General features: G+C 42.5%; 1 protein-coding gene across 1 annotated transcript; it reads right to left on the reverse strand.

Moving 5' to 3' along the window:
* LOC137670329 (ATP-binding cassette sub-family A member 9-like) lies at nucleotides 1-26,999 on the reverse strand. The gene is made up of 39 exons (XM_068413103.1): nucleotides 26,155-26,999; nucleotides 23,144-23,256; nucleotides 22,408-22,618; nucleotides 22,035-22,193; nucleotides 21,603-21,703; nucleotides 21,015-21,241; nucleotides 20,065-20,203; nucleotides 19,361-19,546; nucleotides 18,642-18,774; nucleotides 17,809-17,980; nucleotides 16,986-17,044; nucleotides 15,906-16,016; nucleotides 15,246-15,421; nucleotides 14,797-14,916; nucleotides 14,312-14,450; nucleotides 13,681-13,771; nucleotides 12,946-13,085; nucleotides 12,367-12,486; nucleotides 11,629-11,788; nucleotides 11,165-11,331; nucleotides 10,644-10,771; nucleotides 10,078-10,215; nucleotides 9,404-9,517; nucleotides 8,564-8,734; nucleotides 8,290-8,403; nucleotides 8,010-8,120; nucleotides 6,862-6,930; nucleotides 6,210-6,301; nucleotides 5,097-5,217; nucleotides 4,639-4,756; nucleotides 4,307-4,398; nucleotides 3,394-3,572; nucleotides 2,835-2,910; nucleotides 2,005-2,099; nucleotides 1,284-1,403; nucleotides 855-995; nucleotides 604-683; nucleotides 456-511; nucleotides 1-273 (listed from the first exon to the last, which is right to left on the reverse strand). Exons 1-39 carry the CDS (start codon nucleotides 26,267-26,269, stop codon nucleotides 184-186), a joined length of 4,944 nt encoding a protein of 1,647 aa, XP_068269204.1. The 5' UTR covers nucleotides 26,270-26,999; the 3' UTR covers nucleotides 1-183.

The following is a 26,999-nucleotide window of genomic DNA, read 5'->3' on the forward strand; positions in this document are numbered from 1 at the left end:
TTTGTCAAAGGATAAAGGCTTTATTTATGAAAATAATAATTCTTTTTTTCTTTGTGAGGCAAAAAACCCGCAGAGTGGTATGTGTCGTGACACAGGTAACCAAGTCCTAGCGCTGCATCCGATCACACACATCAGTATCACTGATGAAATATGCTGAATATTCTCCTTTGTGGTTCCAAGGGCTCAGGGGTGAAGCAGTCTCTGCCCCACAGCCCTGTCGGATGCCACATCCAGGTCGTGCTCCTCCGAGTCCCGGGTGAGGTCCACAAACACCTGCAACGTGCCGCAGCAGAAATGACCCTGTTATTGCCAAGGACTGACAGGACCTACACTGGTCACAGGCTATTTGGTTGGACTTGATGATCTTAAAGGTCCTTTCCAACCAAAACTATTCTGATTCTACTTCATCTTTTTATACAGGCAGTTTCTAAGCTGTAACTTCTACATCAACATACCTGTTGCAAGGTGTGCAATGACAAGCTGTACTCCTCAAGCCTGAAATTCTGTTTAGCTGTGGGGGGATGGAGAAGGCATCCTTAAAAACCAAATCCATATGAACAATTTGAAAGCAATCTTCATACTTAATTGATTGTTTCCTTTTACCTGCTTCTAGCTTGGAGAAAGATTGGGACAGAGGTAGTGCATCTTCCATTGGTATCTTGTAGATGAGCAAAAAAGAAGTCCTGAAAAAGTAATTAAAAAAAATGAATTCATTAATTCATGACTCAGCACCAAGGTTTGGGGTGCTTGCAGGGTTATTGTACTCCCAGGTAAGTTATTGAGCAAGCTCAGTAGGAGCAACAGAGCTTTCCAGCACCAGCCAGGGCTGGGTGGGCAGCCCGCAGGACAGTGACCTTTCTTGCCGAGCAGCGTGGGGGAAGAGGCGCAGAATTTCAGCGTGGAGAGCATCGCTTTGCCCCGTGTCCGTCATTTTGACTTGCAGGTGGTAATTTGTGCCGAACTTACTTTTCAGATCCTCGAGGGAACCGATGTACCTGCAGAGAAGGGAAACCAGTGATTAAATAATCATAAGCAGCAAATAAAGCAATCACTGGATATGAGCAGCAGATGTACGTGCTCTTATTCATCATCTGTTTATACTGTGCTGCCGAAACAACCTACCTCCTCCCAAAACTAGGCTTGTTACACGCTTGGGACAAACCAAACCAACACTTTCTATTAGATTAAGAAGAAGAAAACAAACAAACAAACAAAAACCACAAAAAAAACCCAGATTAAAAATCAGGTGGCACCCCAGTGAGCGATGCGGTCCTGGTACCCACCGTAGCTGCCCCGACACCAGGATGGCCACCCGGTCACACACTGCCGCTGCCTCCTCCAGGTATGGTGTGCTGAGGACGGCTGCCCGCTCCTTGCTCTTCATGGAGGTCTGAATCACTTTCCTGGCAACACAGGGATCACCATTACTTCCCAGGAATAACCAAAGAAAATCTCCTGTTTTTTTGTCTCCCTCCCCAAAACCAACCGAAATGATAAAACTATAAAAAAGTGGATGACTATTTAAGACTTGAGTTATCTTGCTTGAAGATAACACGTGGATGCCAATGTTACGTTGCAATTTGTCATGTCAGCATCCCTCCAAATTTTACACTTTCAGTGTAAACTGTTGATGAAAAGCTAGAGCAAGCACTAGGGCTGAGTGTTGAGAAAGAAGAACCACCTGTAACTTTTTTCCCGTGCTCTGAAGGAACAGGAATTTATCTTTTGTACCAAATGCACGGGTTCATCTGGAATCTACTCGTATTTTTTTGGTGCTCTACCGTTAACATTACATCTGATGGTTTGCAAGGGCTTACTGCCTGCTGAGTAAGGAGTTCAGCGAGTGGTACCCCCTCTCCTGGGCATTAGGAAAAACACAGATGTACCCTGCCCCTGACGCAGAACCTCCTTGCCTGCCCAACGGTTACTACAATAGGGAGGGGAAGACCCATCCTGTTAAATCTGTTGTACACTTCTCAGTTCTGCTGAAGCAAGGCTGCTCACCACATACGGCGCTGCCCTTTCAGGTCCATGCCCACTGATGGCTCATCCCAAAGCATGACCGTCGGGTCTCCCAGGACGCTCAGCGCAAAACACAGCTGAAATGGGAAAGACACCAAGGTCAGGTCAGGTTTGCTTTTACTTTACCTGCAAAACTGGTGAGTTGTCCTGCTACCTCTTAATCCCTGTGAATCTTTAGAAGCTGAAGCTCTTGATTCCAAAATGCAGGGGGAACAGGGATTCAAAAAACCCACCTCAGGTGTTCTTAGTTAACATTTTAATCTCCCAAAATCAGCTTTCACCAAAACTCCCAAGCCTGCCAAAGATCTGAAAGTGATTTTCCATCCCATTTACTGGCAGATGCACGTGGTGGGGCATGAAGGCGATTACCTTGTAAATCCAATTTGTGGTTAGCATTTATTAAACACACAACACAGGAGAGTGGGGAAAGAGGAAAGGGGGGAGGGATCTTGCCAGGATTCAAAAGCTATTTATGAAAACAAATTATGCCAGGAACCCACTCTGCTGTATCTGCTTCTGTGTTAGAAGGAAGTAGCTCCCTTTGAAACCATAAGGATCTTTCATGACGACGTCAAATTTGCAAAAATCTTTATTCGACTTGAATTTTAGGCTTTGCTCCAAGAAGAAAATTTCTACTTTGTGAAACAGAAAAATAAAACTTTCACAACATCAAGGACCATATTCTGCTCTCACTGACACCAGGGCAAGGAACCCAAAACAACCTTGAGCTTGAATGAAGGTTTTCTGTCCACCACGTTCAAGGAAGAAAGAGCAGGATTTGCTCAAGTACCAAACACAAATTTAACACGTACCTTTCTGGCTTCTCCAGCAGATAATCTCCTAGCTGGGGTTTTTAAATGCTTCTGGAGATCCAAGGCCTTTGCTATGCTGTGGGGAATGGAGAGGAAAAATATGGAAATTACCATCTCTGCTAACGCTGTGGTTGGGGGTACTGAGGAACCAGAGACTAACATGCGTATCCTGGTTGATTCGCATCACCTCAGGTTACTTGGTGATTTTACTCCCAGCTCAGATGGTAAATTAAGGAACTTTTGCAGAAACTCAAGACTGTAAGCACAGCTAATCAGAGAAGTGAGTTACTCATGTAATTAGCCATGAACTGGAGCAAGTTTAATTTTTTTCTGAAGTGTTCTGGATAAACTAGGATTAAAATCTTCATAGACAAGGGATTGAGAACAGTGTAAAGTAGCAGAACTCATCAGAGGGAGATCCTGTTTCTCCAAGGTAAAGAGGCATTGACGGTGCTGTCTCTTGATCACACTAGCCAGGTTTGTTAGCAGGAAAACCGTTCCCTGTCCTGTACCTCTGGAGAGAGGAAGAACCCAAAGCTAAAATCATTTGGCTTTGTACCTGCTGATGATAACAGCTGCATCTTCTTTCCTCATCCCTCTCACGGCAGTGTACGCCTCCAGATGCTGGTGCACCGTGAGGTCCGGCCAGAGCGGGTCCTGCTGCGGGCAGCAGCCCAGGCGCCCCGGGCTGCCCTGCCCTGGGGAGGAGGCGGCTCCATCGCGGCCCTTGAGCAGCACCTGCACAAACACACACGTAGGTGTAGTGTGTTATTCTGGGGTGAATCAATGAACCCCTTGGAAACACAGTAATGTTTTCTCCTGTGTTGTGAGGAACCTCATTAGCACATGGGAAAGGAAGTCCAGCATCACTGGAGTGATCACCCCCACACCGTGGCTGCTGCTCACCTGAATCCAGGACAGCGTTTTCACAAAACCAAACAGTATTTACTACCATAAAACTTCGGGTAATAGTACCAACATGAGACTAACTTTTCCTAGTAATACTTTTCTATTTCAAACATTCAGTCCCAAATCTGTAACAGCAATGGTATTTCCCCTCCCCCAGCACATGTCATTAATCATCCTGCACTTAATTAAGTGATGGATTGTTACTAGCCCAACCCTGTTCACATTCGTTTTCAATTTCCTGGTTTTGCAAGACTGCTTATGAAGAGCGTTATTTTTTAAGATGTCAACATTTCGTACAAGGCTTGTGAAATTTCACGATGGGTTTCAAATGCACACCGAAGATGGTGTGTAGCTCAAACCCTTAAATGAGTAACATTGATTTTGAGGAAAACTAGAATGAGCTTTGAGTAAATCAACACTTTCTTCTTACTTCTGTAAACATCCAGGGTTGCACGTACATAAATTCCCTGACTAAAGGGCTGCATTGCCAGCTTACCTTATCACATCCTTCATTTATAAAGGCATCAAGATCAACCCCCAAATGCTCCAAAAGAATCACCTACCTCCCCAGCAGTCGCTGTTATGTCTCCAGAAATCATGTTTATAGTTGTGCTTTTTCCAGCTCCGTTGGGTCCTAACAGACCTAATACTTCTCCTGGAACAAATATGCAAGAACTGTTAATAATAATTATTGTTAATAAGACCTTCTTCCCCGTAAAAGTACAGTAGGAGAAAGGGTTGTTCATTAATTTATCAAAATAAAATAAAACCATGAATGCAGAAGTGCAGGTGCGTTGAGTCTGGTTGCACACAAGAAAGTTCTAACAAAAATATGGTCTTTAAATGTGACCTTTACAATAGATTTTAGTAATTTATAGGGGCAAAATACTTGAACCTTTTTTAACACTAAAAGAGAGGTTTTTGACAGCAACTTTCTTCTTTTTCTTAAAGATGGAACTGCCTTTCTTGTCTTCGTATTCCTTGCGTAAACTGTTGACAATGATAACAGATTCCTGTGAAGAGATGAAGTGGGAAATAAAAACTCTCCTCTTGTCCCATGAGACAGCTCATCTGTTCTTACCATTAAGTATGACTCTCTACAGAGAAAATTTCTAAATTAAAAATCCAGGAAACAGAGCAACAGGAAAAAAAAAAAGGGAAAAAAGCAGAATTGGAATAAGAACTTAGTGCCAGCTAAACTCCCTCTGCTGCCAGGGGGACCGTGGGCTGGATGGTGAGATGTGCACTTGGACATCGGGAGACCACTAAATCATAAGTGCATGAGCTAAGAAAGCAGAGACAGACCCAAAGATGGAGAATGAAAACGAAAACAAGCCGGAAGGCTGGTTTCACCTCCTCCTGCTGCAGGGAGGCCATCGTGCTCCTCACCCTCTCCCTCTCCGCCTGGACTTCTGCAGACTCCTCCCCAGGGTGGTCCCTGTTCTGGTGGGTGACCGCTCTCCTCTGCTGGATCCTACGAGCGGAGGAGGAGAGATGGTGTCAAAGGGAATCAAAAAGGCTTGGTTTTACAAGTTTGTTCCCAGGGCAGTGCCAACGCAGTGACCTGCACAATTTATTGGAATTCAGGGAGCTGTTCCACAGACAGCATTTGCTCAAACATTTATTCATGGGGAAAAAAAAAAAGAATCCCACTGGCGTGAATGAGAAAATAAAGGTCAGCTTTAACTTTTCTTTCATCACTAAGTATTGACTGGTCCCCTCCTTGACACAAGCCAATGTTCTGTTCAAGCAGAATTAAAAAACACGGGGCAGGTTCTCAAAGCTATTTGAGCATCTAACTCCTAGCTGAGCCACATTTGTTAATGTTTGACAATTTAATATTTTTTACAAATCTTCTCCCACATGACTTAAGTGATCAGTTTCATGGTGCTGGCGACAGATAAGCAGGTAGCAGATGGCCCCATCCTGACAAAGCTTCAGGGGAAGTCTCCATCCCACAGAGAGCAATACTAACACATTTGAAAAGGAGTTAAAATGTTGGCTTTAAATTTGTAAATATTAATTTAGCCAGATGTAGTGAAATGTCCTGAAACCTCAGCTATGAATCTTAATTAAAAAAGAAAGCTTAAATCCCATTTTTTATTCTTTCTGGGATGTTGTAGTTCAATGTGACCTTCTACCACAACACACTGGGTGGGAATTTGCCTCCAGACACATTCAGGGAAACTCCAGTAAGTAAAGTCGGAAACTCTAATGACCCAAAGGAATAAAAAAAAATCCCTCCCTTCATTCTCAGTTTCTTCCTCTCCAGATAAACTGGTTAAAACCAAAAATATGGGGTTTATCCACGCTTTGCAAAATGTTTTTAAGTTCATTCCTTCTCTCCTCCTGCCATCAGGGGTGAGCCAGGAGGGTCCTGCCTGCCCGTGCAGCACCAAGCCCACCCTGCAGACTGGATAACTGTGGCTCACAAGGCACCGCGGCATCTGGCTGCCTGGGACACACCTGAAGATGGGATCGAGTCTTGTAACTGCTTCTCCAGATCTCATCTCCAAGCAGCGCAGGAGAAAAGCAAAAATTGCACAATGGATGTAAGGCTAAAAGGCAATAATGAATTAGGTTTGTGTGGAGACAAGGTAACAACACTTTAAATTAATTTTAATTATAAGGGGATGCAGGGACCTATCTTATTTACTTCAGCTATTGAAAAGGTAGTCATAGAGGTCCAAAAGGGGAAGAAGTTAAATTAATGCTTTGCATACATTTCCATCACATATGCAGAGTATTTGCAAAAGCCTTGACTTCATACTGCAGTTTTAGCTTAGATAATGTGCACCCCAACAGACATCCTACAGGATCAGAGATCGCATCTTTCTTTTGTAGAAGCAACATTACACTGATTAGTTGATTAATAATAACTCTCCCTTATACATGAGCTCCCCCCACCATTTTCCTACAGGTGGTACAGCATCCAAGGGTCACATGAGACACAAGCCTGTGATTACTTGGATGTACTTCCCCTGCCAACATTTAATGTGAAGCTTTGACTACATAACCCATACTTTATTTGTAAGGAGAATTATACAAGCCCAGTGCAAGTCCATCGCATTAAACCAGTCATCCTTTCCAAAATAACCGTCATCAAATTGCTCCTTACTGCAAAGACAGCTACGAAGATGTGATTCCATGACTCAAGAAGGTTGATATTGTGAAACAACAGGAAACGCTACAAGAAAAAAATATCAGTCGATTAGAAAAATTCCTTAGCACAGTGTGCCTCAGTGCAGGGTCGGAGCAAGTGCAGGATGTAGGGATGCTTAGCTTTTCTGAAGGATGGTGTTAAGAAGCCTTGATCTGTACTCATTTTTTTGGGTTCCTACTGCCTCAAAGAGCTGCAGCTTCTTTGGCTACAACTAATTTAGAGGTGCCTCAAATTAGCCAGGTTAGATGGACCTTTTCCATCACTGCTTGTCTCTTCCCAGTCCTTTCACCTCCTTCTGTCAGCTCAGTTCATCCCTCCAGGTCTTCCCACTCCACCACCTTTCCCCTCCCATGCTACCCTGGCTGCCAAAATACAATCATTGTAACAGCTTTTTGTAACTAAACAAACCAAAAATATCCCAATCAAACAAAGGAGTAACAAGCCAAATCTTAGAATCATAGAATAATTTAGGTTGGAAAAGACCTTTAAGATCATTGAGTCCAACTGCAAACCTAACACTGACAAGTCCACCACTAAACCATGTCTCTAAGTGCCACATCTACATGTCTTTTAAATATCTCCAGGGATGGTGACTCAACCACTTCCCTGGGCAGCCTGGTCCAATGCTTGATAACTCTTTCAGTGAAGAAATTTTTCCTAATATCCCATCTAAACCTCCCCCGGTGCAACTTGAGGCCGTTTCCTCTTGTCCTATCACTTGTTACTTGAGAGAAGAGACCGATGCCCACCTCACGACAACCTTCTTTCAAGTAGTTGTAGAGAGCGATAAGGTCTTCCCTGACCCTCCTTTTCTCCAGACTAATTTCTCCAGACTAAACAACCCCGGTTCCCTCAGCTGCTCCTCATAAGACTTGTGCTCTAGATCCTTCACCAGCATTGCTGCTCTTCTTTGAGCACGCTCCAGCATCTTGGTCCCTTCTCTCACTCCCCAGTCTGGACCTTTTCTTCTCCTGTTGTCTTTTCTCATTCTTTGTCTTTTTGACAGTTGGCACTTTGAGATAAGGAATTTGGAAAGCACCTCCTGCTTTTCCAGTTTGCACCGTTAGGACCATTATTGAATTTAGTAGGATGTGTTTACTTACTGGCGTAGCGAAGACCAACCAGCCCAGCAGTGGAAACACAGGAATCAAAGTAGAGAAGGTGAAGTAAAGTGCATCATGTAGGTCACTGAGCACAAAGAGAGTGAAATTCACCTGGAATAAAGCAGAAATGTATTTCCAACTTTAATGTATTGTTGCTAAAAAATAGGCTATTTGTCACTGATTTGGATTATTCTGCTGAATATCAGTGTATTTGAAGCGAAACCTCAAGTGGCAAGATGTGTAAATCAAACACTTCAGCGTGAAGATTCACTTCACTTACCAGAATGAGGATGAAAGACCAAATGTAACGATTGCTTCGTCCCGTGCGAAATTTAAAGGCAATTAAATACACGAGGAGGACAAGAGATACTCCATAACCAATGACGCAAATGATCTAGAGAGAGAGACTGATGTCAGTCACTAGGAGATGGATGTGGTATAGAAAACCTGCCTAGAGCAGCCAGTTTTGATTAAAATACTTAATGCAAAAACTCACTGCGAAACGAGGGAGGGGGTTTTGTGTCTACCTGTTTTCCCACATGCAAAGAGCTCACCAGGGGCAGCACGGTGCTGGCCTGCAAGGGGAAGATGCGGTTGAAGAGTAGCACAACCCCGAACATGAGGCACACCAGGGTCCAGAAAAGCGGGACATCCACCAGTGCCTGCCCACACCAGTATGCCGAGGGGAAGAGCCCTGCGAGCCGCAGCTGGGCACGAGCCTGAAGCTGCAAAAGCAAATGGGAGAAGGGAGGTGTTTCAGTAGAGCCCAAAACATCATTCCTGCTCCTGCTCCTCCTTCTCCATCACCCTCATTCCTCCCTTCCCTGGCTGAGCCTTCTTCTCCCTTCCAAGCACTTTCAATTCTTTCTTAGTTTTACTTTTGTTTAAAAACTCATCATTCTTAAAAAGAAAAAAAAAAAAATCCTCTTGACCCCAAAATCTTTATTAACACCCAAATTGTTCTGAGCCCAAGCTGATTCACAGAATCACAGAATGGTTAAGGGTTGGAAGGGACCTCTGGAGATCATCTAGTCCAACCCCTGCCAAAGCAGGTTCACCTAGAGCGTGTTGCACAGAGTCGTGTCCAGGTGGGTTTTGAATACCCCCAGAGAAGGAGACTCCACAACCTCCCTGGGCAGCCTGTGCCAGGGCTCTGGCACCCTCAAAGTAAAGAAGTTCCTCCTCATATTCAGATGGAACTTTCCATGTTTCCATGTGTCCCCTGAGATGCAGGGTAACGCGCTTTGGTACAACGTTGTACTTGTGTGGCTGTACTTCTTCTAGCATCCTACCTAGAAATGCTGGCCAGCCCACTGGCACACCAACTGCTATCCAGAGACATCGCGTTTGCATTCACTTCTCATGCAAGACCACTTTCAGTGCATGCTTTTTACCTTGTAATCCTCCATGCTGCTCACTGCAAAGTGAGGAGGCAAACCAGCAGCCAAAACCAGCAGGTAGCAGAGGCAGATGAAAAAAATATCCCTCTTTACTTCTGGACTTTGTGTCTGTGAAACAGAAATTCAGAAGTCATCAATAATCAACAGCTGCCCAGGGAAAATCTGGCTAGCTCGATGCTCGTAGGACCGTTAAACACACAAGTGAGCAATAACACTAACGGTAAGTCATTTGTGTTTGAGAACACAAAACAAGGCAATAAAAAAAAGCATGTAGCATCTCAAAATTTGCAAAAAGTATTGGAATTACTGTAAATTGTTGAGGATAGAGACCAACTTTTTGATGCTGATTCTTGCCAAACAGATGCTGAAGAAAGGTGGAGTTTGCAAGTATTATTGTTGTATTCCTACCATATTGCCCCATAGCACAAGCTTAAACGTCTTATGGCACTTAAACCCTATAGAGCCCTTAAACACTGCAGAAGAAATTCTCATTAAATAGCCCTGGTATTGAGCACTGAGAAATGCTCCCCAGGAACTGGCCAGCAGTTGAACGACTGATCCCAACCCTTGGAGGTTGCTCGTCCAACCAGGTTTCCAACCTGGCCAGTCTTTATCACTTCAGCATGGCTATTTCAATTAATTTTCACCAAGAAAGGCAGGACACTCACACTGTAAAAGGGCTCACTCCAGACGCGGATGCGTGCAGTGGAATTGAAGAGCCTTAGGAAGGAGTTGCTGAGGATATTCACCAGCACGGGGAAACAGTTGATGGGTTCTGCACTGCACATGACCGTGAATCTGTAGCTCTGAAGACGTAAGAGCAAAAAATGTTACCTTCGTGCCCGTGAGAGGTGTGAGAAGGAGCTGACCGCAGAGAGGGCTTTAGAGAAAAGCAATGACAAAGGCAAGCAGACAGTTTTACTGGTGGGACTGCAGAGACCTGGAAGTGTGCTCACAGGTACCACGAGAGAAATGATCTATAAAGACAACAATTTCTGGAGAAAAGCACAAAAGGTTTGCATTAATGCTTTTCTCTAAAGATCGCTGTAAAGAAGCATACAGTGGAAAGAACCAAATATAATCCTGGTTTCCCACAAACAGGATTACCAACATTATTTAGTATGTCAAATATTCTCCCTTTTGCCAATGCGTGTATTTTGCTGTGCCTCATTTAAACACATTTCAGAAAATCCTGTTGACATACAGGATGAAAGAAGGAAAAAATATCACTCACCTTGCCTTCCAGGGATATTTTTATAGCTCCATTATGTAGTGGAATGCTTGTGATGTTTTTCTCAAGAGTCATTTCTGGGATTATATTTTGAGTCTTCAAAGCAGAAATGAAATCTTCAATTTCTGTTCCTGAAATCAAGTCAAGAACAGAAATGAGAATAACTACATTTTTTTCCTTAATTATAAACAGTTTCTTATAGACAAGTTCCTGTTTGCAAAGCAGAGGTATGTTAAAAAAAATCATTCAGAACCTAAGCAAAATTATATTTTCTCTACTTTTGTTTTTTCTATTTTAATTAAAACTGGTTAAACACGATGTATGTTTCCACAGTTGGTTTATTGCTTTTTTAAAAAAAATTTCCTGGTTCATTATTCTTTTAAATACCAGCTACTCTGTTATCCTCCCAAAGCCACAAATATATAAAGGAACGTACAGAAAGAGCAAGGCAAGATTGGTCTATCAACTCTAAGAGGACCCAGAGTGGTGAAGAAAGCGAATCAACATCACATGTTCTTCTTCACCTGTATCATTGAAGATTAGAAGATTTGTCGACTTATTTTGAACTTTCTCTTCAGTGGGAAGAAAATACGAGCTAGCCGTGATCTCCCAGTTGTTGGAGCTGTCCCACAGTTGAAATCCAATGAAAATCGTAAGTATTGGAAGGATAAATATTCCAAACAGCAGCAATCTAGATGGAAAAACAGACCACAAGTGGGGCCATGGGAACTCCATCTTTAACTAATTGTGTGATTTATGTTGAGAAAGACATGGAAATTTAAAACTTAAGCAATCCAGAGCTCTACCAGTAATTTCTGACTGTCCTTATTACTGCAGCTTTCAAACATTTCCCACCTAATTCTTAGCTTCCTAACATCTGCACCATGATTTAAGCCTTCCCTCAGTCACTCAAGGGAATGATCAAATCCTTTGGAAAGTACCAAGCCAGCACAAGGGCTGCAGAGTAGGCGAGAGCTCCCGTACTTACATGGACCTGAGACATTTTCCTTCGTGTTTTAGTTTTAAGAAGCGAACTCTCATCATGGCACACACTTGCTGCCTCCAGAGTGCCATCCCGCTCACTCCTGCACTCCCCTGTTCAGAAAACACCAGGAGGCTTTGGTCCTTCTCGTCAAGATCTCCGTTTTCTGCGTGTTCACCACAAGAAATACCATTATCCACAAAGAGCATTCAAAGGACACATTTAATCGCAAACGATCAACAAGAATCTTCTGTTCTGAATAAAGGAATGCTTCCATTTTTAGCCAGAAAAGAATTAAGGGCAGAGAAAAGGGGCCATAATTTACGCAGAACATAATTTACACTGGTGAATTCAGACTGGCTGAACCTGGGCTCATATGGCAACTCATCCAATTATCTTCACTGGCTTTGTGAAATGCCTTCTGGCTAGTTCATCTAATCCCATCTCCTGGTCTGGGCAGTACGCCCTTCAAAGGCAAATACCCTTCCAACATCAGTCTTAATTCATGTGCTTAAAAGCCTGTGGGAAATCGAGGCTGAATCATCTACACTTCTTCAAGAAGACATCCTGCAGTAAAGGAAAGCTGAATACAACTGCAAATTTTGACCTGCCAAAACCTACCAAAATTCACATTGAACAGAAACTCATTAGATATTCAATTAAAACATATATATACATATATATATATATATATATATGGAACCTTAATTGGGCCACACTTGCAAATCAGAGTCAGTGTTTTACCTTCTTGACTAATGGCTTCCTCGCCCTCCAGCTTCAGGAAAACGTCTTCCAGGGTTGTCCTGCTAACCTCATAATTAACAACCCCCTGCAAAAGACTGCTCTCGAGATGGCTGAACAGATCTGCATGATAGAAACAACCAGACTCAGCCCAGCGACCAAGACTAGTGCTGAGCAGAAACTCAGACTGGCATGATTAATGTCATACTTTCTACCATTCACATCATTAATTTCCATAACTTAAAAGTCACGGCAAAATGATTGTGCTCTTTAGAGGTAAGCAGAACATTCAGATTTCTTGATTACCATGGGCCTTCCTGGTGGGAGAAATCTCATCCTGAAACCAGAGGAGACTCAGTGGATTTCAGTTTGTAGATTGGTTGGTGGACTTTCATTTGTTCATCTGCAGTATTGATATTAGCATGTCCATTAGAGGCTTTCTTTAAGGCTGATGTTTATGCAGCTCTGGGCTTCCTAATCCCATGTAGTATGGACAAGGGAATATAGTTATTCCCTTCACAGCAACTTTGCTTTCTGCTTTTCCCAACACTCGGTTTCCCTCCAACAACAGGCTTTTCCTACCTGGGAAGCTGTCAGTGTTTTCCAGGGGTAGCATATAGCACAGCTCACCCCTCCTCTGTCCTTTGAGCACGGCACCAGGGATGTACTGTCTGACCAGGGATGATGTAAGCTCAGGGTCACACAGGTCATTTATGTGCATCCTGGTTGTATTAAAAAGCAATTGCTATAATATTAAGTGAGAAAAAAACTGCATGCATCACCCCTTTAAAGTACAAAGCCCAGCAGTTGTTCTTCAAGCCATAGGAAAACCTCCCAAACCGGGCAGCATTTCAGTGGGAATTTTTATAGACGTCTGCAGTGCCCCTGATTTTGCCATGCACGTGAGGAATAGTTGAGGTTAAGAATAATGATCCTGGCCGTTACTGCTAAACCAAGAACACAGAAATTAAAATCCAAAGAAAAACTACTTTACATTAAAGCCATTGTACGTCACTCTGGCACCAGAGAGTATGTGGAAATTGCAGTTCATCTTAATCTGGGCCCCTTTTGGCTGCGAAGGAGGTTGCGAAGTCATGTCAGCTACATGCTCAGAGCTTTCAGGATTGGGTTCCAAAGAAAAGCAGCTTGCTATCCAAAGCAAGATATTTTTGGCAACCTCAAAAGGTTTCTAAAATGAATTGTCGAGATTTCTATAACTCTATATAGAAACTCTATAGAGACACACACTCTATAAGAAAATACATCAACTAGAAGCTTTTAATAAAAAGAGCGATGACCAAAAAGAAAAGGATTTACCTTAAGTGATAACCAATTCCCCATTTTCTCTTCAAGTACAGAGATGAGCCAACACACTGTAATCTCCCATTTGAGAGAAAAGCTTTCCGATCTAAGGAGGTATAAACACAAAGGATTTAGGGGGGATTTACGACAGTGCAGTAGGCTGACCTCACTCTGCTCCTTCTGAACTCAACAGACATTTTTAAAATGAAGTTGAGAGGAGTAAAACCATGCCAATGCTGAAGGTTTTTTTCTTTTTGAACTGCTGCCTTTCTCCTAAGCACCAAGGCTAATCTTTTGATTATGTATTCTTACAAGCTTGTGGAAAATTTCCTATGCAGCCCGGGAGCAATAAGGAAATAGGGAAGATACTAATTCAAACAATATCCCTAATTTGTGTGGGAGCTGCTAGTGGTACATCCAGATAACATGTAATTGCTTCATCCTGAAGCAGAACATAAGCAAGGTCTTGGAAGGGCAAGTCGGTCCAGTTTTAGCCTTTGCTCAGCCCAGGTTGAGTGGTTGCTATCAGACAAAACATGTCCAGCTAGCACAGACTGCATTGTGGCAGGACCCATACGTGGGGTCTGCAACGGGAAACCCTTGTTTTCAAACCATAGTCAACCACAATGGGAAATTCTGGGCTCACCAGCATGAGCATCAGCCTCCTCCATGGAATGGGTTGTGAAGAGCGTCACGCGTCCAGCCTGGCGTTCCTTCAGCAGGCTCCACACGTGGTGCCTGGAGCAGGGATCCAACCCAGCCGTCGGCTCGTCTAAAAGCAACACCTGCAAAGGCCAACAAGATCACAGCTCCATATGTCCATGCTGGCGTTTCCATATTTACATAATTTCATTTCATGCTTTTGATGATCTCACTCTGAGAATAAAGTGCATCCTCAAATATCAGCCATTTTTATTGCTCTTTCTGCTATTACAATATTATTACCCTTTTCATTTAAAATATGATTCTCATTGACCTAGATTCCTCTATCCTTCCAGCAGCCAAGTGAATTAGTAGGTCAGCAGACTTTGAGTGCCGGAGCAAAGTACAAATGTCTGTGTGCCAAATCAAAATGCAAAACTATGTGCTAAAGCAGCACACATTGTGTGTGTAAATATGACCAGTCCTTACCTGGGGATTCCCTAAAATTGCAATTCCAAGAGACAATTTTCTTTTTTGTCCCCCACTCAGAGTATCGGCACGGATGTCCTGAAGGTCAGTGAGGTCCAACATCACTAGAACTTTCTGCACCTTGGCAATACACAAAGACAAGAGCCAGATTTCCAAAGCACTGGTCGCATTGTAATTCATACATGGTTACACACAGTACAGCAGAGTTTAACTTCAAGATTTTAAAATGATCTACTTAAATGGCTTTGCTTAGAAATAAGTACTGCAAATCTGAATTATAACTCTTATGACATAAGGATAAGAAAGTATTGAAAAAACACTTCTCCCCTAAATTAGGGTTGTTCTCATTCCCACAGAGCAAGGTGCTGGTGATACTCTTTTATAAAGAAAGCTCGAAGTGTCCAAGACACTGTAAAACAGAGGACAGTGACTGATAAGCACATACCAACCTCTTGCTCTACTTCCTTCCGCTGAATCCCCTTGATGTGAGCAAAAGTTCTCAGGTTTTCCTTCACTGTTAAGGCTTCAAAATGCAAATTAAACTGGGGGCAAAACCCAACCATTGCCTGAATTCCTTCCATATCCTGTACTTCAGACACTTTGTAGTTGTATATCATTGCAGAACCTACACACAGGAAACAAATTTCCTACTGTACTGTATTTCCCAGTTATAAGGGGAAAGCAGACTGCTGTGTGTTCATACCTTTGACAGTAATTCCAGCATTGTGGCTGTTTCTCAAGTGTTTAGAAAAAAAAAAAGGCAAAATAACTTTGTGCTGTCCAAAGGTTTAATACCATTCAAAAATATTTCAGAGCACCAAATCTCTCCCTTGAGAACTAAGACCTATTTCCTATAGGTATGCAGCTCATGGAAGACATCAACATCAGGCCATCCAGATGGAGAAATAACCATCTGTGTGTGCTTGCACACATGAGTGTATCCTCAAGGGATGCATTAGCCCTGAAGTTCATGTTGAAGGAGCAATCTGTGCTGATAATGAGCCAGCCTGAATAACTGAGTGGAAGTTTGGTTTTTTGCACCTTTACTCCCTTACACTTGAAAAAAACAAACAGTTTCTCCTCTTCAGCATTCAGGTCCATCATCTTACCTGCTGAAGGCTTGGAAAATCCACTGAGCACATGTAAGAGAGCAGTTTTTCCGGATCCACTGTGACCAAGTATTGCAGTGATCTGGCCTTCATATATATTTAAGGACAAACCTAGAATAGAAATAGGATAACAGTAGGATGGAGGTTTGTGAGTAGACTTGTACCTGTAGCTTGCTGCCAAGTATGGCAGAGGAGTGACATTTCTTTTGAAGCTAAGAGGCAAAAACACAGATCCAAAAAGATGGGTTTCATCTTCAGAAGTTAGGACTAAACTTAATAAGGAACTTGCAGTGGTGTCTTGACTGAACTGAGGGAACAAGTGTATTAACTTCAATGTTTAAAGAATTTTGACTTCTATTTTCTATGAGGTTCATAACCTTTTATTTTAGTGTGGCTCAAGAGAGAGTCCGCAGAAAGAGAAAAGCCCACAGCCTTTCCAATGTGTGAGATCTCAAGAGTTATTCCAAAGCAGCCAGATTTTGCTGCCTCATTTCCTTTTAAAAAAAAGACTTATTTTGTATTTTCGTGGGTTGTGTGGGTTGGTTTTTTTTTACTCAATAGAACCCTTTGAGACCATATTGATATTTTCACGGTTCCTTGGAGTTCTTGTTAAACAAAGGCATTTAACAAATATCCCACAATTATGCTATGACTATGCCAACTACTTGCATACCTGCAGTTGGCAGATGTGCAAGTGCTTGGAGAACACTGGTCAGCCAGTGACAGCAGACTTGGCTGTAGCCAGCAATCAAAAAAAAAAAAGTTTTGTTTGCCCAGAAAAGTTTAAATTTTGAGAGGGAGGCCTGAGAGGTGATTTTTATAGTGGTTCATGGCTGCAAAACCCATGCAGGAGACTTCTGCTGTTGCAAAAAATAAACAAACAGTAATTTTCCTGGAGTGAACAGGAAGATAACAACCTGGTAGAGATTCGCCAGTAGTTTACCCCAGCAGAAATAACCATTGCATAATACATTTTAACCGTGCTGGAGGCAGAATTAAGTACATCCAGTACCTTTCAAAACAATTGGGGTTCATATCTAGTGAAAAATGAAATTAAAAGAATTCGAAAACCTCTCTTACCCTTTAAAGCTTCGGTTCTCTTGTCCTTCTTCTTGTATATTTTTTTAATATTGTTTAGTCTAAAGGAAAGGTAAGCAAGCCATTACTATTGAATCTCACCATTTGGGCATGTTTCTTCTGCCTCGAAATAACCTTTGAAAACTATTGGAAGAATATTTCTCAACCTCCTCCTCAAACTGGTCCTGCTCATTACCCTCAGCGGTTAGCGTAATTCCATCTGAAGGAGTTGCTTTAAATAATTCATTTCTTGTACACTTAAAAGCAGAATTAACTAATGTACTTTTCTAAAAGATGTTTAAAAGGTTTCAAAGTCAAACTCAATGAACACTTAGTGAATGAAGCGGGAGGCCTTAGGGAATGAGAAAACACATGGTTATATAATTAAAAGCAATGACCTAGCTTTTATTTTAGCAGATTTATATTTGCTTTCTAGTAACAAGTAACGGGCAGCAAGAGCAATGGCCCAAACTAGCCCCGTAAGGATGTAAATAACAGTATCTTATGCAGCACACTCCAGCAGTAGTGTTCTTAAAGATGATGGTGAAGTGGAACAGACTCACCGCTGCTGCTCTGCAAAGAGGAAATTGCTGGGCAGCAAGTCGGTCCCTGGCACAGAAGCTGCACCATGTCCAATAATGTTCAAATCCAGCTCTGGAGCAGAATGAAACGCTGAACCAACCCTCACTTTTGTGTATTTGCCATTAACCTTATCTGTGTATGTTAGATGGCCCAGTCTAACATTCACCAGTGCCATACAGCTATACTCTCTGGAGTCAAATATAATGTGTAGTGTTATATTTTTCATGCCTACAAGAGTCTTTACCTGACTGCTTCCTTCCCATCGAAGCCTGGAGGCATCGGCTCAGTGTTATTGCTGAGGATAGGATCGTGGCTGCTCTCACTGTCAGCTCGCACCCCCACGTACCCGCTCCTGGCCTTGAACCAGTATGACGGTCTCAGGAAGAATGTAGGCGGATATGGTACTCCATACTTGCCTAATTCAGAAACAAAGAAGGTGAAATATCAGCCAAAAACTGCTACGTGTCAACTCAACTTTGATAAATGCCACGTCGTTATCTCTTCCTCTACGGATGCAGAATACAGCCTTTCGGCAGCGTAGAAGGATTAGCAAGTTCTGCAAAGTTATCTGTTCATCCCTATCTGTAAATGCAGGTAGAGAACAATCACAGCAAAGACTTCATTGACTACTTCTTTGGCCCAGAAGTTATAGGAAAATCAGGTCAAGTCATACGACATCCTTTTAAACCCAGTGGTTTGGCTTGCTGAACTAGGTGTAAAGAATCTCAGTGCCTTGCTGCAAGATTTAACATTCCTTTTGGAGCCTGTTTTTGAGGCATGACCAAATGAGGTAGCTACATGCTCCCAGCTTCTGGGAAAAATGGATTCTTCCCAACCATTTTTTGCAAATGCAGTTTTCAGCCCCTCATATAATGTGGCACGGCTCCTTGCTGTTAAGATGCCATTCCACAACCTGACCAGCTCAATACCAGGATATCTTTTTTGTCGCTCCACATAGATTACAGCTTTCTCAGCTCTATCCCACCGATTCTTGGCACCTTTCCCCCTATGAGGGCAGAGGATTATAGAAGAAAAATGCAAGGAAATTAGTATTCTTTCCCTCACATTTCTACTTACCAGGTAACACCTTATCAAAGTAGATGGCCAACAGCAAATACAAGACACTGTCAAGGGTCAGTATGATGTATAGATTAAAGAAAGGGTACAATTCTGGTGTAAAGGCCAGTCCATATTTTTCTAATTTTACCATCTAGAGGGGAAAAAAGCACAAGTCAGATACAACACTTCCTTTAGCCAGAAATACTATGTGCAAACCACTGCTGTGTCATCATGACCATTTTCACCAGAAGCCCATGCCCGCTCATGATCCTGACACGGTTTCCAAGCAGGGCAACACTTTATTATGTACCACAAGTACCAGAAGTGCTTCAGTAAGCTGAATTCAAAATTGTGCAGAAGTAGTTACTACAGCAGAAGAGTGATGCACACAGTATTTGCTGGGGCAGCACTTCAAGACCTCACGGTTCTTGCAGACCTTGGTACCCACCAGACACAACCCACTGCTGCAAAAATTTTCCAGGGATTGAAATTTATTGTATATACAGAGCTGGTAAAATCCATAATGCAGTTGAAAGTCTGTCTATACTTGTTATGAATTAGCACGTACTTCTTAGAGTCAAATTTTCTTTTTACAAAGCATCTAGGGCAGAGGGGCACAACTGGGTCATTGTGGCCATGCAAATCATGTATGGCAGCTACTGTTAGGTGGCAGAAGTCTGCAGCATGTTTGCTGTGGGCTGAACTTTTATGATGTGCTGGTTTTATTTTGAACATACCTTTGAGATGCCAGCTGTAAAGGTAAAAGGACTGAAGAGATTTAAAATCCATTCCAAAGACGGTGGCAGTTTTTCAAACAATGTCAAAAAGCCCAGTAATCCAAAGATGACATGAAGGACAAATCCCACGAAACTGGCAATATTTGGCTCCTTTAGTAACGAGCTGAGCATGAAACAGAAGTGAATCTGCAGCAGAGAAAACCAGTAGTTAGCGGGATGCACTTCTGCTGGCAATTAAAAAAACAAACATGAAAATCCAACGAGCAAAATTAGAGACCCAGTTGAGTTTTGATTGTCCCCTACAGATGCACATGGCACGTCACAAGGCTTGCACTGTTTAGCAGACAGCTCTGATATTTAGGGCAGGTCTACAGGGGCAGAGAGATCAGACTCCTCTCAGCCTCCCAAGGAGGATGCAAGGAGGAAGCTCTGGCCCCAGGGGCACACAGCATCAGCCTTCCCATTAATGCTGGTGTTAGCACCTCTCTTTATTCTGATTTCAAGTCAGAACCTCCCAAAATGTAATAGGAGTGACATATTAGCCTACAAATTATAACAATAAATCTCAGTAGTGGAGAAGTTTTTGTTACTTTCTCATATAATGCCCAGCCCTAGAGTACTCTGCAGTCTTTGAGTTTTAGATGTTTTGATTAGGAAGTGGAAAAAAAATCGTGCAGCATTTAAGAACACAAAAGCAGACTTACAGATGCTACGCCATAAAAGAAATAAAAAAAAAATATTTCCAAAAAGTTGTGATCATGAACAACTTCTTTAATCGTGATCAGTGTCAGCAGACTTGCCGTTATTGAAATATAAATGGTGTACAGCAAGCTCCAGGACAACCTACAAACGAAGGCACAGTTATTTTTGCCTCTGTACATGACACTAGGTGCCATTACAAGACACACTCTTTTTAATTCAAATACTTTGTAATTCCCAAATACACTTCCTTTTACAGCTCCCAGACTGGAAAGGTGCAAATATCCATGTCTTGCACCTAACCCAAATCTCTGCAAATTCAACGATGCCAGCAAAGAGCCACAGGGCATCTAAGCACAGGCTCTGTGGCCAGGAACACTTATTCTTATGCTTTTCCTAATGGTGTGAAGGCTTTGGAAGCCTATTTTGATAGACCCTATGTCCCCCCTATGCTTCATCATTTGCAGTTTTCTCCAAAATTCGTTGTTTTCTCCAAAATTTCTTCACTTTTTATGTTCTCTGTTCATATCCACCCATTCCCTGGAGGCAAGCAACACCTCAGGACCAAGAACCTTGCTGCGTGCATCTCTGCTACATGAACAGTGCTCTTTCTCTTTTTGTTGGGTGGAGAGCAGAGCAAAGTATAACAAATAACAATTAAAAAATCCTGCATCAGAGCAGTGTGCTTGGACACCAAGGTCGTCCAGCAAATGGGCCATTAACAGATAAAAGCAGTAAAGGTTTTGCTTCAACAACATGCAAAACTGGGCTTCAGAGCCCCGAGACGTGTGGTGAGGCAATTGCAAACGACTGCTGCTGGGGTCTGGGGAATTACTGCTTCTCAGCTGAGCGAGGTACCTGACTCACATCCACCCTGCAAGCATGGATATGCATATACGTCCCATATACATACAATAATTCCTGTAATTACACAGTTCATTTCTATCAGACTTACCAGAACGCGATATCTTGCAAACCCATTGCTCTCATTAACACCTTGAGCTTCTTTTTCTCTCGTATAACTTTCACTGATAAAAAGTACATATACGGGGAGAAACACAATACAACATAAATAATGAACCAAATATATTCCAGTTTATACACAGGTTTGATCAAGGGTGATTTCAGACGAATGCCGCTAATTGACTTCATCTCTTCCCAGACAGAATGATTTGTTTTCATCTGAAGAAAAGAAATTAGCCATTAAGTTGATTTTCTGTAATGAAGCAGCCAACGTCAGAACAAATAGGTTTTCATAAGCATTAAAACTACTAGTTTGTCAATAACAAGTTGCATTTATAAGTGCAAATAACCTCAATATTTAGTATCTTTTGGTATTGCCTTGTAATAAACACCAACGCTGCCTTGAGCCATGAGAATGATCTATCAGTCTTTTAACTTTTGAATGACACTATGTATTTTAAAAGTTCATGAATACAGAAAACGAACTGGTTTGGGTTTTTGTTTGTTTGTTTGTTTTTTTAATTTTACAGATAACTCTGGAAAGAACAGAAAACCTATTTTCCATCATGATCACACTTACTTCTATGACTGCTGCATCAATGCTGGACTGCACTGATAGGAAACCCGCATACCAGTACAAAGGAACTTTGCAGTGACCTGATGCAAAATCAGAGCAGGTATCTGTGGGAAAGAAAAAGAAACTAACAATTTGATCTATATTTTTCCATATATATGTACACGATGCTCATTTTCAGGGCATGATTTGATGCGGTAGGACATAGAAGGGAGAGGGACAACAAGGACTGTGGACAATGTGTATGTGTTCTTAAAAATTTTTCCCTGACATTTGTATCCTTATAAGTACACAAACCCTCAAATTCTAATTAATATCTTTCTTGAAGCATTTAGCACATACAGCCTTGATCCCTTCTTAGTGGCATGGCAGCACATAGATCCATCTAAACATTTTTTAATGCAAAATCATGTTCTCTGGTTTGATTTATTTTCTTACCGATGTGTTCAAAGGCATCGTTTGGAGATACCACACTGTAGATTTGAAATCTGAGACGGTAGGAGAAGTCATCCTTAAAAACAACACCAATAATGTCCTCCTCCAAAATTCCTTTTGTTTCCAGTTTTTTCTCATTTTCCACCTCTTCTATTACTACACCTGTCATTAAAAAAAAAAAGAAAAAAAAAGAATAAAACCATGACAGCTGAAACTTTGATTAGTCATGCAACAACATGCACCAGCCACAACCTGTGCCCTCAATAACTATATTGTCCAAATCCTTTTCTCCCCCCAGCACAATGAAGACCGAGGTGCCCACCGTGTCGGGGTGGGTTCAGGCACTGCAGCTACAAGGATTTAACAGCAGCATTACCCTTCATTGCAGAATCCGAAGCCACTTGGCTCATTATTCTCCTGGTGGTGTTTGTTACAGGCGTGTAGGCAAGTGTAACTCCCGTAGCGTTGAAGGCAGGATCATCTAATCGTCCCAGGAAGTCGTAAGGGATTTCTTGCCGTGGGTGGTGGAATATCATACCTGATGACATCAGTATTATTAAGAGAAAAACCACCGATGTAATCCATTCCTAGATGAAAGGAAGGAAACGCAAAGGTGAGTGGCAGCACAGCAACCTGGAGGTTGGGTGGTATGGAAAGTGTCTCCAAGGACCTTCTCATCCATCGCTGATCCGGCTGCACGGTCTGGCTCCTTCGGCCGTGAATGCCTTCTTTCTGTAAGTGAGGAAGAGCTATTTCACAGGTGTAATAACTAAAATAGGAGGAATGTTCCAAGTGAAAAACATGTTTTCTTAGTACCAGAGCCAAGGAGGTCTGCTGATAATTTTACAACGGTAATCGTGCATTGGACATTGTGTTCTTCTGGACAGTGCAGAAATGGGAGGAACAACCAAAAGCAACAAGTCAGCTTTGTAAGAAGCCCTTACTATGCTGTGATATTGTAGTGTCACAGGAAGAAGTGTAGCTGCTGACATTTTCCAGAGAACTACATTACCAGCTGAGGCTTCTCATATATCACCTAGCACAAAAACAACGCAACGTAAAAATACTTCATGGCGAAATCCTAACTTCCCTTTGGAAGAAGAGATACTTGCCTGAAAACTTTCTGTCTTCATCCTCCACACCAGAAGAATATTTTTCCAAAGGAGAGCACGGGTTTGCTGAAATATTTTTGAGGCTGTCTTGAATATCCCCTGCATTTTCCCAGCTAGGATGAGAAAGAAAAGAATATCATTTAGAATAAAACAGATCACTGGAAGTTAATATATTTACTCAGGTGAATGCCACTTCAGAGGAAGCCAATAACATGCCAAAGGTTAAGAGCTTTTCTTTATTTTATAATTTGGACAACTAAGGAGAAGTTTGAAGTAAATAGTCCAAGATCACGCAAGGGAACAGCGAGCTGTGTTGGACTCAGCTGCCTCTTCCACATGCACCGGTTCATCCTTCTTCATCCCAAAGAGGCTTTGTAGAAAGAGGCATTCAACTGGCTACAGTTTGATTCTTCATCTACATAAAATCAACAACAGAAAAGTCAGTCTGTCCCGTACTAAAAATGTGAGAGGATTGAATGGCATATAAAAGAAAGACGACATAAATTTTAATTTTTTTTTTTTTTTTTTTTAATGCAGTTATTCAAAATACTTAAAACATTCATGATCTGCAGAAGCAGCAGCATCAAGTCCAGCTCCTGAGTGCAGGAGCTCTGGTTTACGCTGCACGTCTGAACTCAGCCTCAGGTCCTGTGTTTCTTGCAGAGAATTTATGTCTCGCCTTAAACGTGTGGTTTGTTGGCAAACCACTGCTCATCTGCTCTAGATGTTGTAAGTAGACCCTAAAATATCCCCATTACACACATACCTTCTCCCCACATTGTCTATAGGGGGGAGGCAGCTGCCACCCAGGAGGTGGTTAGATCCTAGAAGTAGCCTAAAATAGATGCTGCCCATGTGTCCCTTAAACAGGCTGGTGAGAGACCAATTTGTCGTGTTTTTCACCCAAATACCAATATAATGAATTGCAACTAGAATAGCTAGAGCAGGGCAGCATTAAAACACCAGTGTGTTTCTTTATAACCTCCTAAATACTGAGCAGGGAACGTTTATTGGGGGATATTTTCACGGAGAATATTTATTTCAGCTCCAACTTTGATCATGTGGCCAGGCAGCAAATATCCTGTGCAAGAACAACAGCAATTTCATGGTGCCTGGTTTCGTGACCTTCCCAGAAGGAGAGCAGGGGAGGGAACCTCAGAACATGTTTTTGTATTTTAATCCTTTAAAATGGCTGAAACCAAAAATCAAAGCAACCTCAAACGCATTGTGCTCTTTTCCCCTTGGACATCATTTCCTGATTTCGCGGATTGGGCAGCTGGAGTTAATAAAGAGTTCTACTACTCTGTTCCCTTTATTGCTTGTTTTTGGAAGAATTAAATATTTGCGTACTCCAGGGGCGATGGAGCCAGAATCCCTGTTTACCCTCTGACTGTTAGCACGAGGCTTATCTCCTCCGTGCTCTGCTTTCCCTGCCTGGAGCTTTCTCTTGTGCTTCCCCATCGCAGCCTACAACGGAGGTTAAAGGCAATTAGGAAGGGATTTCTAGGAAGTGCTACTTTTCTTGCCCTGGTCTGGATTTCAGTGATTGTGAACTGAAAGCAGCAGCCCAGCCCGGGATGTTGGGGCAGTAAATAAAAGTTCACGTTCGACTATTTGGATAACATGGAAAATGTGATGATCTTGTAAAAGTGTCACTGAATCTCTACAGATGTAACAAACACTTCATTAAAAAAAAAAGAGATGGAGCAAATCTAAAACTTTTTTTAAAATTCCAACTAATTTTCTGTCAGTTTTAGTCTTATTTTTGCCTTTGGAGCAAGAAGCAAATACACCTGGAAGCTGAAACATGAACCCAAAAACTTAAACAAATGATGCTGAACTTCATCAGGAAGAATTTCAGTTTAAATTAGATATCAAAAGACACAAAATGCAAGCAGGAGAGATGCCTCTACAAGAGCTGAGATTCAGCCCTGCAGATTCAGAAGACAAAAACAAACACACAAATGTATTTGGAGGCAACGGTGTTTGAGAAGCCTTAAACCGGTAAGAGCATCACTTGTAAAACTGTGTGTCTCTGGGAGGATTTCCCTTCTGAGGGCTTGGTAAATGCACCCAAACTTCTTGCTCTCCAGGAACACACTCCTCAGGCGTTGCAGTAACTTCTACTGGGATCCCGTGTCTAGCTCTGCTACACCAAAGGTTGTCCCAGGGAGGCACGTCCCATATAACCGCTTCATTTATTTACCGTCTCAGGGATTTCCTATTTGGCACCTCCTCAGATTTTTGTTTTTCTCTAACGAAAACTTAACAGACCATATTGTGACTAACTCCTGGCAGGAACCTCTCGATGTTGGCTATGAAGCAGCGTGCGATGCATCTCGTGCCTCTGAGCTGAGCCGCCGGCTTTCCGAGAGCCAACGGTTAATCCCTGCGCATGGGGAGCGCAGGGCTGAACGTGCTCTCCCCATACCCTCCTGTTTGCCAGTTACTGAAAACACAAAAAGCTGCATCTGGCCCCTGCGCAGCCCTGCTTTACCTCCTGGTAAACACGAGACCGATTTGACTGACGCCACTCTAACACACAGGTTTTGAAACAGGTTTTTTTTTCCTATACTCGAGAAAAACAGCTCGAAGCCTGCCCTGTATCAAAGTTCAACACTTCAGCTCATACAGAGAGATGAACTTTGGGGGTCCACGTTTTTAGAAGCTTTTACTGGTGACAGCAAGGAGGAGGGGGAGCGAAGGGAGGGATCGTTAGCTGGGAGGACCCAGCGCTCAACCTGTGGCACTTCGCCTACAGCCAAAGTACATCAGCGGCGAGAATCAAACACCCAGAAGAGCAAAATAATTTGGTCCTTCCCTCTTAAACATTTTATGTGAAGCTTAATGTTTGTCAGAGAACAGAGCTGGAAAGTACAGCTCTTAGGCATTCAGCATAACACTGTATTAAAATAATAAGGAAAAAATTAAATCACTGAACACAACCCCTGCACGAAAACACCCTAGGTATAATTTTTCACTTAGCAAAAGAGAAATATGAAACTCCTTACCTGATAATGTGTTTTCCATTAGAAATACGTCTCGTTCAGCTCTGAGATGTCCGGGCTCTTCGTCCCTTCGCAGTCCTGGAGAGGGTTCGGTGCCGGAGCACAGCCCCATGGCCATGCCCCTCTCCCGCCTGACGTCAGAGCCCGGTCCCGGCCGTGCGAACGCTCCCAGCGCTTCTGGAGCAACGACCCAAGCGGAGAGGATTCCTACACCCAGCAGGCCTGGAGCTTGCAGATATTAACGCTGCATTTTGCAGCGTTTAATGTGACACGTGCATTGCGTGCAATAGAACAGCATGTTTCTATCAGGCTTGTCCCAGGAAGGCACGTCCCATAGAACCACTTCATTTATTTTCTGAGAGCTGTGTGGCCTGAGACGGTCCCGATCAGTGGCAAAGCAACTTCATCCCTGCCCGAGCTTCTCTGGAGTGAAAACTTCACCAGCTTCTCCCCATCTTGCTCAGAGCCTGAGTCAGCAAGAACTCCTTCCTCTGCAGAGGCGAATCCTGCATCCAAGGACCAACAGGATTTTTATTTCTTGTTTCTCTATTTCCCCTTTTTTATTTTTTTTTTATTTTTTTTTTTAGTTTCCACTTCTTTTAATTGCTTTTCCTGAAATCAGGATGGAATTTGTTATTCTGTTTTGTTTTGTTTTTAAAAAATAGGTTTCCAATGGATCTGCATTCAAAACAGGGAGGTGTGGAAATCAGGTAAGCCAGGAAATCCAGATGAGTCAGAAGGGTGTACAGCCACACGGTAATAGAAGTAGTTAAAGGAATTTCACTGTCCTGGAACTTGAACAGCTCGAGGACTCTGCATCTGATGTGCAGAGCCGACTAAAACCACAA

This window comes from Nyctibius grandis, chromosome 15, assembly GCF_013368605.1.
Source record: "Nyctibius grandis isolate bNycGra1 chromosome 15, bNycGra1.pri, whole genome shotgun sequence".
NCBI classification, from domain to species: domain Eukaryota; kingdom Metazoa; phylum Chordata; class Aves; order Nyctibiiformes; family Nyctibiidae; genus Nyctibius; species Nyctibius grandis.